Source organism: Poecile atricapillus, chromosome 35 (genome assembly GCF_030490865.1).
Source record: "Poecile atricapillus isolate bPoeAtr1 chromosome 35, bPoeAtr1.hap1, whole genome shotgun sequence".
Lineage (NCBI taxonomy): Eukaryota > Metazoa > Chordata > Aves > Passeriformes > Paridae > Poecile > Poecile atricapillus.
Genome location: NC_081283.1, coordinates 1,424,016 through 1,438,110, shown reverse-complemented (window position 1 = coordinate 1,438,110; position 14,095 = coordinate 1,424,016). Strand labels below are relative to the sequence as shown.

Here is a 14,095-nt window from a genome sequence, read left to right as displayed (position 1 = left end):
CCCGCAGCTCCCGCAGCTCCCGCAGCGCCGGGGGCGCCGCGCTCAACCAGCGGCCCGGGGCGGCCTGCGGGGAACGGCGGCGTCAGCGGCAGCCCCGGAACCGCGGCCCGGGAGAGGGGACCCGATCGCCGGGGGGGGCTGGGCTGGGGGCACGGGGAGGGTCCCGGCACGGGGGGGGAACGGGGTGGTACCGGAGGGGGGGATGGGAGAGCGCAGAGCGGTGGCGGGGGGAGCTCGGGGACAGGCGGGGGGTCCCGGGGATGGTCGGGGGGGGGTCCCGGGGGTCCCGGGGTGGGGGGTGCTCGGGGACAGGCGGGGGGTCCCGGGGATGGTCGGGGGGTCCCGGGGGCGGGGGGGGTCCCGGGGATGGTCGGGGGGTTGTCCCCGGGGATGGTCGGGGTTGTCCCGGGGATGGGGACGGTCCCGGGGCCGGGGGCGTGCTCGGGGACAGGCGGGGGGGGATCCCGGCGTGGGGGGGTCCCGGGGATGGTCGGGGGGTCCCGGGGATGGTCGGGAGGTTCCGGGGTGGGGGTCCCGGGGATGGTCGGGAGGTTCCGGGGATGGTCGGGGGGGGTCCCGGGGATGGTCGGGGGGTCCCGGGGCGGGGTGTCCTGGGGATGGTCGGGATTGTCCCGGGGATGGTCGGGGTGTCTCGGGCTGGGGGGGTCCCGGGGGTCCCGCTCACCCGCGCCGCCCCCCCGAGCGCTCCCAGCGCCGCGCGCTGCATCCCGGCCTGCCCCGCGGCGCGCCGCGTGACGTCACGGCCCGCTGTGACGTCACGAGCCGGCACTACGGGCGCCGGGAAGGGTCAGAGCGCGGGATTGGCTCCGCCTGTGTGACGTCAGCGCGGGTGCGACGGAGGCGCGGGATTGGCTGGGGGGGATTTGGGGAGGGGGGGGGGCTGGAGGTGCCCGGCCCGAACCCCCCCCCCCCCGCACCAGAGAGACCCCCCAGCCCTACACAGCCCCTCCCCCCGGCCCTCAGAGCACCCCCGGCCCTGACCCGTCCCCTGCACACCCTCACAGAGCCCCCCCCCCGACCCTCACAGAGCCCCCCCCCCGAACCTTCCAAACCCCCCGACCCTCACAGAGCCCCCCCCCGAACCTTCCACAGCCCCCCCGGCCCTCACAGAGCCCCCAGAACCTTCCAAACCCCCCCGACCCTCACAGAGCCCTCCCCCGACCCTCACAGAGCCCCCAGAACCTTCCAAAGCCCCCCGAACCTCACAGAGCCCCCAGAACCTTCCAAAATCCCCCCCGACCCTCACAGAGCCCCCCCCCGAACCTTCCACAGCCCCCCCGACCCTCACAGAGCCCCCCCCAAACCTTCCAAACCCCCCCCGACCCTTCCAACCCCACCCCCCGAGCCTCCCAGAGCCCCCCGAGCCTTCCAAAATCCCCCGATCCCCACAGACCCCCCCAAACCTTCCAAACCCCCCCCGATCTTCACTGACCCCCCCAAACCTTCCAAACCCCCCCCGATCTTCACTGACCCCCCCAAACCTTCCAAACCCCCCCCCGATCTTCACTGACCCCCCCAGACCCTCCCAGACTCCCCGACCCTTCCAGCCCCCCCCCCTTGTCCAGCTGCCTCCCCCGGCCAGTCCCGGGTCAGCCCCCCCCGGCTGGAGCCCCCCACCCCAAATCAATCACACACACCCGGCCGAACCGAGACCCCCACCCCGAATCAATCACACACACCCGGCTGGAGCCCCCCACCCCAAATCAATCACACACACCCGGCCGAACCGAGACCCCCACCCCAAATCAATCACACACACCCCGGCCGAACCGAGCCCCCCTCGGGAGCTTTTAATCCTCCTCCGTGCCCCCCCCGGGCCCCCCGAAAGAGACCCCAGGCCGGGCTGCGCCCCCCCTGCCCTGCCCCGGGGGGGCTCCCCCTCCCTCCCGGGGGGTCACCGCGTAGATCTCGATGTCCCCCTCGGGCTCCCGCCGCAGCAGCCGCACCCCAAAAAACGGGGGCAGCATCTGGCGGAAGAAGCGGGAGGCTCCGGCATCGCCGCCCCGCAGGCGGGCGCTGAGCAGCGCCCGGGCCGGGGGCACCAGCAGGTGCCGGAGGGTGCCCAGGAGCGGGGCGAAGGCGCGGGGGTCGTACACGATGTCGGAGCCCAGGATCAGGTGGAATTTGGGGGGGAAGCGGCGCTGGTCGCGCCCCCAGCGCAGCGCCCGCACCCGCGGTGCCCCCGCGCCCCCCGGGAAATTCCGCCGCGCGTTCTCCCGGAGCTGCGGCAGCACCGGCGGCCGGTCCGTGAGCGTCACCTCCGCCCCTGCACGGCAGCGCGACCGTCAGGGGGCACAGTAACCCCCCAGACCCAAATTAACCGAGGGTCAGAGCCGCCACCCCCAAAATCCCAGTGGAACCTCACCCACCACCCCAAAATCCCAGTGAAACCTCACCCGCCGCCCCAAAACCCCAGTGAAATCTCCCGATACCCCGAAAAACCCCGGGTCAGAGGGACCCCCCCAAACCCTCCCTGGCCCAAAGAAACCTCGAGTCAAAAGGGGTTTAAACACCCGAGGACCCCCGAATCCAAATAAACTCCAGGGTTGTTCACTCCGGTTTCCAGTTCTGTACTGGGCAGGGGAATGGGGAGCCCCCCAGTCCATGGGTGCCCCCCGATCCACGGGGAGCCCCCCGATCCATGGGTGCCCCCCGATCCATGGGAGCCCCCCGATCCATGGGTGCCCCCCCCAGCCCAAGGGTGCCCCTCCCCGGCCCCACAGGTGTCCCCACCCTTCCCACAGGTGCAGCCTCAGCCCACAGGTACCCCCCGAGCGCACAGGGGTGCCCCCCGAGCCCCCCGAGTGCCCCCCGCACCCAGCATGGCAGCGAAGATCCCCACGATGCGGTACCGGCCCCCAGCTCCAGGACCCCGCCGCCCCGCCAGCTCCAGGTTCTGCTCGCCCAGGAACCGGCACAGGGACAGGGCCTGGGGGGGCACAGAGCGGGGCTGGGGGGCGGCACTGCCGGGGGAACCCAGCCCACGGAGCCCCCCCGAGCCGGGGATCCCCTCCTGCCGATCCACAGGGACAAACCCCAAGGCCAGGGCTCCTCCACCGCTTCCTGCGCCTCCTCCCAGGGCCACCCCCATCCCCGGTGACCCCCAGCACCACCGGCGGCCACCACCGCCCCGGGATGCCCGGGACACCCCCGCCCGCCGCAGCCCCATCTATCTCAGGGTGCCCATTCCCGGGGTCCCCACCCCCTCCGGTGTTCCCCGTTCTCTCGAGGTTCCCCCCATGGCTCGGGACCCCCCCTCAGCCTCACTCCAGGTGCCCCCCGCGATGTCACAACGCCCCCATTGTCCCCCGGACCCCCCCGGTACCGCCGTTCTCTCGGGGTCCCCCACCGCCCAATCCCTCCTGCCACCCCCGGGATGTCGCGTGTGTCCCCGCCGTGCCCCCCTCGCCGTCACTCCCGGTACGCCCGGGATGACCCCCTCCCCCCCTCCCCGTGTCCCCGACATCCCCGGACCCTCGGGATCCCCCGGTTTCCCCATCACCCGCTGCTTCCCAGGACATCCCCCGGGATGTCACCTACGGCCCCGGCGGCCCCGGAACTCCCCCCGTGTGTCCCCCCGGTGCCGCTCACCGCCTCCCAGACGGCCCCGGCGGGCCCGAGCCGCGGCCCGTGGTGCTCCGCGATGTGCAGGACGCGCCCGCACAGCCGGAACCGGCGCCGCTCCGGGAACAGCTCGGAGAAGAGCGCGGGGTCGCGGGGGAACACGGCCCGCAGCGCCGCCTCTGCTTCTTCTTCTTCTTCTTCTTGCTCCTCTTCCTCTTCCTCTTCCCCTTCCCCTTCCCCTTCCCCGTTCTCTTCCTCTGCCCCCCGCCCCCCCCCGGTCCCCACGTGGCTCCCGGGCGCCGCCATCGCGAAAGGGGCGTGGCCTGGCCGAGCCCCCGAAGCTGATTGGTCGGTGTTGGTTAAGCCACGCCCCCTTCACCGGTGCTGTGGCTCCGCCCACGGCGCGCGCTCGGTGCCAGCCCGCGGTCCCGGGGAGGGTCCGGTGTCCCCCCGTGTCCCCCGGTGTTCCTCCGTGTCCCCCGGTGTCCCTCCGTGTCCCGCCGGTGTCCCCCCGTGTCCCTCCGTGTCCCCCCGGTGTCCCCCCCGGTGTCCCCCCGGTGTCCCCTGGTATCCCCTGGTGTCCCCCCGGTGTCCCCCCGTGTCCCCTCGGTGTCCCCCCGTGTTCCCCCCGGTGTCCCCCCGTGTCCCCTGGTGTCCCCCGGTGTCCCCCCGGTGTCCCCCCGTGTCCCCTGGTATCCCCCGGTGTCCCCCCGGTGTCCCCCCGTGTCCCCCGGTGTCTCCTGGTGTCCCCCCGGTGTTCACCCGGTGTCCACCCGGTGTCTCCCGGTGTCCCCCCGTGTCCCCCCGGTGTCCCCCCGGTGTCCCCCCGGTGTCCCCCAGGTGTCCCCCGGTGTCCCCTGGTATCCCCTGGTGTCCCCCGGTGTCCCCTGCCCCACCCCCGTGTCCCATCCTACAGCCAGTGTCCCCTGGAGGGTCCCCCGCTGTCCCTTGACCTGTCCCTTCCCCGTCCCGGTGTCCCCTCATGTCCCTTGCTGTCCCCTGCCGTGTCGCCCCGTTCCCTCCTCCATCCCGATGTTCCCTGGTGTCCCCAGTGTCGCCTGCCCCATGCCGGTGTCAGCGGGTGGGTCCTCATGTCCCCTGCCCCATTCCGGTGTCCCCTGCCCCATTCCAGTGTCCCCCTGCCCTATCCCGGTGTCCCCTGCCCCATTCCGGTGTCCCCTGCCCCATTCCGGTGTCCCCTGCCCCATTCAGTGTCCCCTGCCCCATCCCGGTGTCCCCTGCCCCATCTCGCTGTCCCCTGCCCTCTCCCACTGTCCCCTGCCCCATTCCGGTGTCCCCCGCCCCATCCCACTGTCCCCTGCCCCATCACGGTGTCCCCTGCCCTATCCCACTGTCCCCTGCCCCATCCCGCTGTCCCCCGCCCCATCCCGGTGTCCCCTGCTCTATCCCGGTGTCCCCTGCCCTATCCTGGTGTCCCCTGCCCTATCCCGGTGTCCCCTGCCCCCATGCCCTGTCACCTGCCCTGTCCCCAGTGTCCCCAGGCTATCCCTGGTCACCCCCGGTCCCAGCCCCTTTCCTGCCCCATCCCTGGTGTCCCCTGTCTCCTGTCCCTGTCCCCAGTGCCACCCCACTCCCAGCCGTGTCCCCATCTCACCCCCGCGGTCCCTCCAGGGGTTCCTCTCAGTGCCACCACCTGTCCCTTCCTGCTCCTGTCACTGTCCCATCAACACCAGTGCCACCAGTATCACCACAGCCCTGGGCCCCTGATGTCCCTGATCCCAGTGTCCTTGGCCAGGGTGTCCCCAGCCCACTTGTCCTTGGTTCCTGTGGTCCATGTCCCGATGTCCATGTCCCTGTCACACCCGTGTCCCCAGTCCCAGTGTCTCTGACCCCCCGGTGTTACTGGTCCTGACCCAGTCACGGTGTCCCCCAGCCCTGGTGGCCCTGGCCATGCTGTAACGGCCCCATGTCCCTCATCCTGATGTCCCTGATCCCACATCCCTGTCCTTGCTGTCCCCTTGCTGTCCCTTATGCATTCCCTGTCCTTTCTGCCCCCAGCCCCGTGTCCCTCACCTGTGTCCCCCTGCCCCGGCTCACCCCTGTCCCTGTCCTGTCCCTGTCCCTGTCCTTGTCCCTGTCTCAGTCTCATCCCTGTCCCCGTCCCTGTCTCCATCCCTGTCCCTGTGTCTGTCCCTGTCCCTGTGTCTGTCCCTGTCCCTGTCCTTGTCCCCATTCTTGTCCCTGTCCCCGTCCCTGTCTCCATCCCTGTCCTCATCCCTGTCCCTGTCCCCATCCCTGTCCCTGTCCCTGTCCCTGTTCCTGTCCCTGTCCCGGGAGGGGGACACGGTCCCCGCCTTTCCCCCGTTCCCGGTGCCCCCCGGTGCCGCCGCTCCCGGCGTTCCCGGTTCGGGGCGTCACGGCCCCGGTGCCAGCTGAGCCGGGGTGACCCGGGGGGTCCCGCGGGGTAATGAACAACCGCTAATGAAGGCGCTAATGAACAACCGGGCCCCGGCGGGACCCCCCGCGCAGCAGCGTCACCTCCTGCGTCACCGGGTTAATGGTGATGTCCCCTGCTGTCCCCGGGGGGGCCGGGCTCGGTCCCGGTGCCCACCCCGGGACTCCCCGGCCGGAGCCGTTCCCGGCAGGGCCGGAGGGAGCGGCCGGGCCGGGTCCGGCCCCGCATTGCTCAACCCCCCCCGGCCCCCCCGGTCCCCCCGGGGCTTTCCAGAAATCGCCCCCGGTTTGGCCGCAGCCGAAATCCCCCAAACGGACCCGAGCGGGAACAGCCCGGGGCGGGGGGGGGAACTGGGAATACTGGGGGTACTGGGAACACTGGGGGTGCTGGGAATACTGGGGGTACTGGGAACACTGGGGGTGCTGGGAACACTGGGGGTGCTGGGAACACTGGGGGTACTGGAGAGACTGGGGGGGACTGGAGAGACTGGGGGGGTTGGGAGCACTGGGGGCACTGGGAGGTGGGACGCTGGGGGACACTGGGGGGGTTGGGGGTCACTGGGGGACACTGGGGGACACTGGGGGACACTGGGGGGGTTGGGAGTCACTGGGGGTCACTGGGGGACACCGGGGGGTGGGACACTGGGGGGCACTGGGGGACACTGGGGAGTTGGGGGCACTGGGGGGCACTGGGGGGTTGGGGTCACTGGGGGGTTGGGGTCACTGGAGGACACTGGGGGACACTGGGGGGGTTGGGGGTCACTGGAGGGCACTGGGGGACACTGGGGGTCACTGGGGGGGTTGGGAGTCACTGGGGGTCACTGGGGGACACCGGGGGGTGGGACACTGGGGGGCACTGGGGGGCACTGGGGGGCACTGGGGAGTTGGGGGCACTGGGGGTCACTGGGGGAGTTGGGGAGACTGGGGGTCACTGGGGGTCACTGGGGGCACCGGAGGGTGGGACACTGGGGGACACTGGGGGGGTTGGGGGCACTGGGGGGCACTGGAGGACACTGGGGGTCACTGGGGGGGTTGGGGGTCACTGGGGGGCACTGGGGGTCACTGGGGGGCACTGGGGGCACTGGGGGGTGGGACACTGGCGGGGATTGTGGCGGGGCTGGGGACACGGGGGGCTCCAGCAGAGGGGAAGTCGGGGCATGGGGGAGACTGGGAGCACTGGGAGCACCGAGGGGCTGGGACTGGGGGGCACTGGGGGCACCGAGGGGCTGGGACTGGGGGGCACTGGGAGCACTGGGAGCACCGAGGGGCTGGGACTGGGGGGCACTGGGAGCACTGGGAGCACCGAGGGGCTGGACTGGGGGGCACTGGGAGCACTGGGAGCACCGAGGGGCTGGGACTGGGGGCACTGGGGAGCACCGAGGGGCTGGGACTGGGGGGCACTGGAGTCACTGGGAGGGCACCGAGCAAACTGGGAGCACGGGGGTGACTGGAAGGACTGGGACACGCTGGGGAGCACTGGGGGCACTCGAAGCACTGGGGGGCACTGGGAGTACTGGGGAGCACTGGGAGTGCCAGGCTGGGTGCTGTGGGGGCACTGGGAGCACTGGGGAGGGGTACTGGGGGGCACCTGGGGACACTGGGAGCACTGGGATTACTGGGAGCACTGGGAGGTAACTGGGGTCACTGGGGTCACTGGGAGCACTGGGGGGGCACTGGGAGCACTGGGGGGGCACTGGGAGCACTGGGAGGGTCACTGGGAGCACTGGGAGCACTGGGATTACTGGGAGCACTGGGGGGGCACTGGGGGGCACTGGGGGGGCACTGGGAGCACTGGGAGGGTCACTGGGAGCACTGGGAGGTCACTGGGAGCACTGGGGGGCACTGGGAGGTCACTGGGAGCACTGGGGGGCACTGGGAGTACTGGGGAGCACTGGGAGCGCCAGGCTGGGTGCTGTGGGGGCACTGGGAGCACTGGGAGGGTCACTGGGAGGTCACTGGGGGAGCACTGGGGGGCACTGGGAGGTCACTGGGAGCACTGGGGGGCACTGGGAGCACTGGGAGGTCACTGGGAGCACTGGGAGCACTGGGGGGGCACTGGGAGCACTGGGAGCACTGGGAGCCCCGGTCCGCCAGGGGGCGCTCTGAACTCGGGGCCGCCGAGGCTCGCCCCGCCGGCAGCTTGCTCGTGACGTCACAATCCGCGCCGCTCGGTGGCGTCACACTCCCGCGCCGCGCGGTGCTGTCATGGCGGCGGCGGAGGAGGAGGAGGCGGCGGTGCCGCCCCAGAAGCGCTTCTACCGACAGCGCGCGCACTCGAACCCGCTGGCCGACCACACCCTGCGCTAGTGAGTGCGGGGACCCCCGGGAACCGCCCGGGAACCGCCCGGGACCCGCCCGGGAACCGCCCGGGACCCGTCCGGACCCTCCCCGGTAACACCCGGGCCGGGCCCCGGGACCGCCTCAGCGCCCGCATCGGGACCCCCCGGGCCGGGACCCCCATCATGGTCCCGTGTGGCGCCTGGAGCCGCCGGGAGCAGCCGGGATGGATCCCCCTCCCCATCCCCTCCCGGTCACACCGGCCCCCCCCCCCCGCCCTCGTGTCCCCCCCGTGTTCCCTCCCCGGTGAGGCGGGCCCAGCCCCGGTGCCGCCGCTCCGGTTCCCGGCAGTGACGGCCCCGCGGTGCCCGCAGCCCCGCCCGCCCTCAGGACATGGACTGGGCCTCGCTGTTCCCGAGCTTTTTTCCGCCCGACGCCCCCCCCGGGACCCCCCCGGCCCGCGTGGAGTTCGCAGATGTGGGGTGCGGCTACGGGGGGCTGCTCGGTGAGAACGGGGGAAATGGGGGGGCTGCTCGGTGAGAACGGGGGAAACGGGGGAGCTGCTCGGTGAGAACGGGGGGAACGGGGGGGGCTGCTCGGTGAGAACGGGGGGCTGGGGGGGCTCGGGGGGCACGAGGGGGCTGCTGGGTGAGAACGGGGGGAACGGGGTGCACGGGGGGGCTGCTCGGTGAGAACGGGGGGCTCGGGGGGGGCTGCTGGGTGGGAACGGGGGGCACGGGGGCATGGAGGGGCTGGGTGCTCAGGGATCTCGGGATCCCGGGGGGAACGGGGGGGCTCGGGGGGTACGGGAGCATGGAGGGGCTGGGGTGAGGGGGGCTCGGGCTCTCAGGGGGGCTCGGGGGGGCTGGGTGAGCACAGGGGGCTTGGCAGGGCATGGGGGGCTCGGGGTCTCGGGGGTCTTGGGGGGCACGGGGATCTTGGGGGTTCGGGGGGTCTCGAGGGTCTCGGGGTCTCTCGGGGTCTCTTTCGGGGTCTCGGGGGTCTCGGGGGTCTTGGGGGTCTCTCAGGGTCTCTCAGGGTCTCTCAGGGTCTCTCAGGGTCTCTCAGGTCTCTCAGGGTCTCAGGGGTCTCTCAGGGTCTCTCAGGTCTCTCAGGGTCTCTCAGGTCTCTCAGGGTCTCTCTCAGGGTCTCTCAGGGTCTCTCTCAGGGTCTCTCAGGGGTCTCTCAGGTCTCTCAGGGTCTCTCTCAGGGTCTCTCAGGGTCTCTCAGGTCTCTCTCAGGGTCTCTCAGGGTCTCTCAGGTCTCTCAGGTCTCTCAGGGGTCTCTCAGGGTCTCTCAGGTCTCTCAGGGTCTCTCAGGGTCTCTCAGGGTCTCTCAGGGTCTCTCAGGGTCTCTCTCAGGTCTCTCTCAGGTCTCTCTCAGGGTCTCTCAGGGTCTCTCAGGGTCTCTCTCAGGGGTCTCTCTCAGGTCTCTCTCAGGGGTCTCTCAGGTCTCTCAGGTCTCTCAGGGTCTCTCAGGTCTCTCAGGGTCTCTCTCAGGGTCTCTCTCAGGGTCTCTCTCAGGTCTCTCTCAGTTCTCTCAGGGGTCTCTCGGGGTCTCTCAGGGTCTCAGGCTCTGTCCCCACCCCCCAGTGCTGCTGGCCGAGCGTTTCCCGCAGACGCTGTCCCTGGGGCTGGAGCTGCGGGGGAAGGTGGCCGCGTTCACCCGCGCCAGGATCCGCGCCCTGCGCGCGGCTCAGCCCGGCCGCTTCGGCAACGTGGCCTGCGTGAGGGGCAACGCCATGAAACACCTTCCTCACTTCTTCCAGAGAGCCCAGGTGAGAGCCCTGAACCCACAGCAACACCCCAAAACATACAACAACACCCCAGAGCCCACAGCAACCCCCAGAGCCCACAGCAACCCCCAGAACCCACAACAACCCCCAGAACCCACAACAACCCCCAGAACCCACAGCAACCCCCAGAACCCACAACAACCCCCAGAGCCCACAGCAACCCCACAGCAACACCCAGAGCCCACAGCAACCCCCAGAGCCCACAGCAACCCCACAGCAACCCCCAAAACTCACAGCAACCCCCCAGAACCCACAGCAACCCCCAGAACCCACAGCAACCCCACAGAAACCCCACAGCAACCCCCAGAGCCCACAGCAACACCCAAAACACACAGCAACCCCCCAGAACCCAGAACAACCCTCAAAACCCACAGCAACCCCCCAAAACCCACAGCAACCCCCAGAAACCACAGCAACCCCACAGCAACCCCACAGCAACCCCCAGAGCCCACAGCAACACCCCAGAACCCACAGCAACCCCACAGCAACCCCCAGAACCCACAGCAACCCCCCAGAACCCACAGCAACCCCCAAAACCTACAGCAACCCCACAACAACCCCCCAAAACCCACAACAACCCCCAGAACCCACAGCAACCCCACAGCAACCCCACAGCAACCCCCAGAGCCCAGAACAACCTCCCAAAACCCACAGCAACCCCCCAAAACTCACAACAACCCCCCAGAACCCACAGCAACCCCCAAAACCCACAACAACCCCCCAGAACCCACAGCAACCCCCCAAAACACACAGCAACCCCCAGAACCCACAGCAACCCCCAAAACTCACAGCAACCCCCAAAACACACAACAACCCCTCAGAACCCACAACAACCCCCCAGAACCCAGAACAACCCTCAAAACCCACAGCAACCCCACAGCAACCCCCCAGAACCCACAGCAACCCCCCAGAACTCACAACAACCCCCAAAACCCACAGCAACCCCCCAGAACCCACAGCAACCCCCCGACACCCCCTGGAGTTTTTGTGTTCTCTGAACCCGCCCTGAACCCCCCCAAAGCCTCGGGAGCCTCTGGAACCTTCCCCGCTCCTTCCCCATCCTCACCCCAGCCCAGGCTGAGCCCAGCAGGGGTTTGGGGAGTCTGTGAGGGCCCAGGGGGGCTCTGACCCCCCTGACCCCCCCTGTCCCAGTTTAGGGTAAATTAGGGAGGAAAACTCCAAATGGGGATTTCCCCAGGGAAATGCCCCCTCCCCACCAACTGCTCCGGGAAAGGGAAAAAAAAAACATTCCTTGGAGAGAAGTGGAAAAAGCTGTTTATTTAACAGAAATTGAGTAATATTAAATAATAAAACCTCTTGCTGTTGGATGGGATGGCAAGTCTAGGAAGAAAAGTCCTTTTCATGTGGTGTAGCTCGGCTCGCTCAGGTTCTGATCAGTCCCTGTGGTGCTGGAAAGTTCCGGGGCCCAGGCCCTGGTGGGTCACAGGCGTGAGCTCTGGGGTTTGGCTCCTGGGGTGTTCAGTCCAGAGCAGGCTTGAACAGATCCAAGAAAAGGAGAAAACAAAGGTCAGTGCCCCCAGGGGCACTGGGGGGAACTGGGGGGCACTGGGGGGTGTTGAGGAGCACACTGGGATTGAGTGGGGGCTGAACTGGGGAGCTCCTGGGGTGTTCAGTCCAGAGCAGGCTTGCACAGATCCAAGAAAAGGAGAAAACAAAGCTCCAGGGAACTCCTCTGCCTCAGCTGGGTAAAACTAACTAAAAACCAGAGAGAAGCTCTGTCCTGCTGTCTGTCCGTGCTGCAGACACCACAGTCCAGGAGCCAGATGTGTGGGAGTGATGTTTGTCCTTAACACAAACTGCAGCTTCTTCTTCCTCCTCTCTTGCTCTCAGAGCCAGTCTTAGAGGTGCAGAACTCAATATATAACATAAAAACTTAATATATAACATAAAAACTTAATATATAACATAAAAACTTAATATATAACATAAAAACTTAATATAGAACATAAAAACTTAATATATAACATAAAGCAGAGGATTGGGGGTACCAGGATGATAAAGTCACCCCAGGACACCCCTCATTTCCCCCCAGCTCTCCAAGCTCTTTTTCCTGTTCCCTGATCCCCATTTCAAGCGCACGAAGCACAAGTGGAGAATCATCAGCCCCGCCATGCTGGCCGAGTACGGCTACGTGCTGCGCCCTGGGGTGAGTCCCCCAACCCTCAGGGGACCCCTAAACCTCCTGACCCCCCTCAGAACCCCCTGACAGCCCCGGGGCTCCCTCCCACACCCCCACGTCCTTGCACAGCTCTGGGTTGTGCCTGTGAGGGAGGCTCCCGTTCCCCCCAGGGGTCCCCAAATCCCCCTGACCCTCCCCAACGCCCCCAGGGCTCCCCAAATCCCCCTGACCCTTCCCAATGCCCCCAGGGCTCCCCAAATCGCCCTGACCCTCCCCAACGCCCCCAGGGGTCCCCAAATCCCCCCTGACCCTCCCCAACGCCCCCAGGGCTCCCCAAATCCCCTCTGACCCTCCCCAACGCCCCCAGGGCTCCCCAAATCCCCCTGACCCTCCCCAAGGCCCCCAGGGGTCCCCAAATCCCCCCTGACCCTCCCCAAGGCCCCCAGGGCTCCCCAAATCCCCCTGACCCTCCCCAACGCCCCCAGGGGTCCCTGAGCTCCTGGGGATCCTCTGGGATTGTTGGGGGGGGGGGGGTCCCAGCCTTTCTGGGAGCGGGAGGTTTTGGGGTGTCCCTGATCTTGACGTCTCCCAGGGCCTGGTGTACATGTGGGGGTTGGGGTGTCGTGTTTTTGGGGTGCCCACGGGAGGGGTTGGGGTGTCACGGTGTTTTTGGGGTGCCCATGGGGGGGTTGGGGTGTCACGGTGTTTTTGGGGTGCCCGTGGTGGGGGTTAGGGTGTCACGGTGTTTTTGGGGTGCCCACGGGGGGGGGTTGGGGTGTCACGGTGTTTTTGGGGTGCCCGTGGGGGGGGGTTGGGGTGTCACGGTGTTTTTGGGGTGCCCATGGGGGGTGTTGGGGTGTCACGGTGTTTTTGGGGTGCCCCCAGGGGGTTGGGGTGTCACAGTGTTTTTGGGGTGCCCACAGGGGGGTTGGGGTGTCACGGTGATTTTGGGGTGCCCAGGGCCTGGTGTACACGGTGACAGACGTGCCTGAGCTGCACCAGTGGATGCTGCAGCATTTTGGGGAGCACCCCCTGTTTGAGCCCCTGCCCCCTGCCCAGCTGGTGAGAGCAACTGGGGGAACTGGGGGGCACTGGGGGGGCACTGGGGGGGACTGGGGGGCACTGGGGGGGCACTGGGGGGTGTCAAGGAGCACAGCAGGACACTGGGAGCCAAACTGGGGGGCACTGGGGGGCACTGGGGGGTGTTGAGGAGCACAGCAGGACACTGGGATTGAGTGGTGGCTAAACTGGGGGGCACTGGGAGTGTGGGGGGACACCGGGGTTAACGGGGGGTCCTGGGTGAGTGACTGGGGTTTATGGGGCGGCACTGGGGCACACTGGGAGGTTCCCTGGAGGGGCAGCGGGGGGGTCACCGAGGAGGTCCCCGCTGTCCCCGGGGTGTCCCCGCTGTCCCCGGGGTGTCCCCGCTGTTCCCGGGGTGTCCCTGACGCTCCGGTGCCGCCCCCGGTGGCTCCCGCAGGCCGCGGAGCCGCTGCTGCCGCTGCTGCCGTCGGTGACGGAGGAGGGACAGAGGGCCCGGCGGGCGGGACGCCCCCCCTGCACCGCCGTGTTCCGCCGCCGCCCCGACCCCCCCCCGGGGGGACCCTGACCCGCGGGGAGGGGCCGGACCCCTCCCGCAGCCCCGTTTTGTAATAAAGCCACAAAATGTCCCCAAGCCTGGTGTGGCCGGTGTCCCCCAGACCCTCCCCCACCCCACGGAGCCTGCCGGGAATCGCCCCCCCCCCCCGCGTCCAAAGCGGCGAGCTTGGAGCCGGTTCCTGCCTCAGTTTCCCCCCCCCCCGCGTCCAAAGCGGCGAGCTTGGAGCCGGTTCCTGCCTCAGTTTACCCCCCCCCGCGTCCAAAGCGGCGAGCTTGGAGCCGGT

The 14,095-nt window shown here is 68.9% G+C and overlaps 2 protein-coding genes across 2 annotated transcripts; one reads left to right on the top strand and one right to left on the bottom strand.

The window, feature by feature from the left end:
• Positions 1-1,811: 1,811 nt before the first annotated feature.
• On the bottom strand, positions 1,812-4,047 carry EEF1AKMT3 (EEF1A lysine methyltransferase 3). Its single transcript, XM_058861091.1, has 3 exons — positions 3,613-4,047; positions 2,839-2,950; positions 1,812-2,287 (listed from the first exon to the last, which is right to left on the bottom strand). The coding sequence occupies exons 1-3, from the start codon at positions 3,889-3,891 to the stop codon at positions 1,812-1,814; spliced, it is 867 nt and encodes a 288-aa protein (XP_058717074.1). The 5' UTR covers positions 3,892-4,047.
• Positions 4,048-8,152: 4,105 nt separating this feature from the next.
• METTL1 (methyltransferase 1, tRNA methylguanosine) lies at positions 8,153-13,872 on the top strand. The gene is made up of 6 exons (XM_058861118.1): positions 8,153-8,306; positions 8,652-8,782; positions 9,870-10,054; positions 12,126-12,239; positions 13,173-13,274; positions 13,693-13,872. The coding sequence occupies exons 1-6, from the start codon at positions 8,206-8,208 to the stop codon at positions 13,819-13,821; spliced, it is 762 nt and encodes a 253-aa protein (XP_058717101.1). The 5' UTR covers positions 8,153-8,205; the 3' UTR covers positions 13,822-13,872.
• Positions 13,873-14,095: the final 223 nt, after the last annotated feature.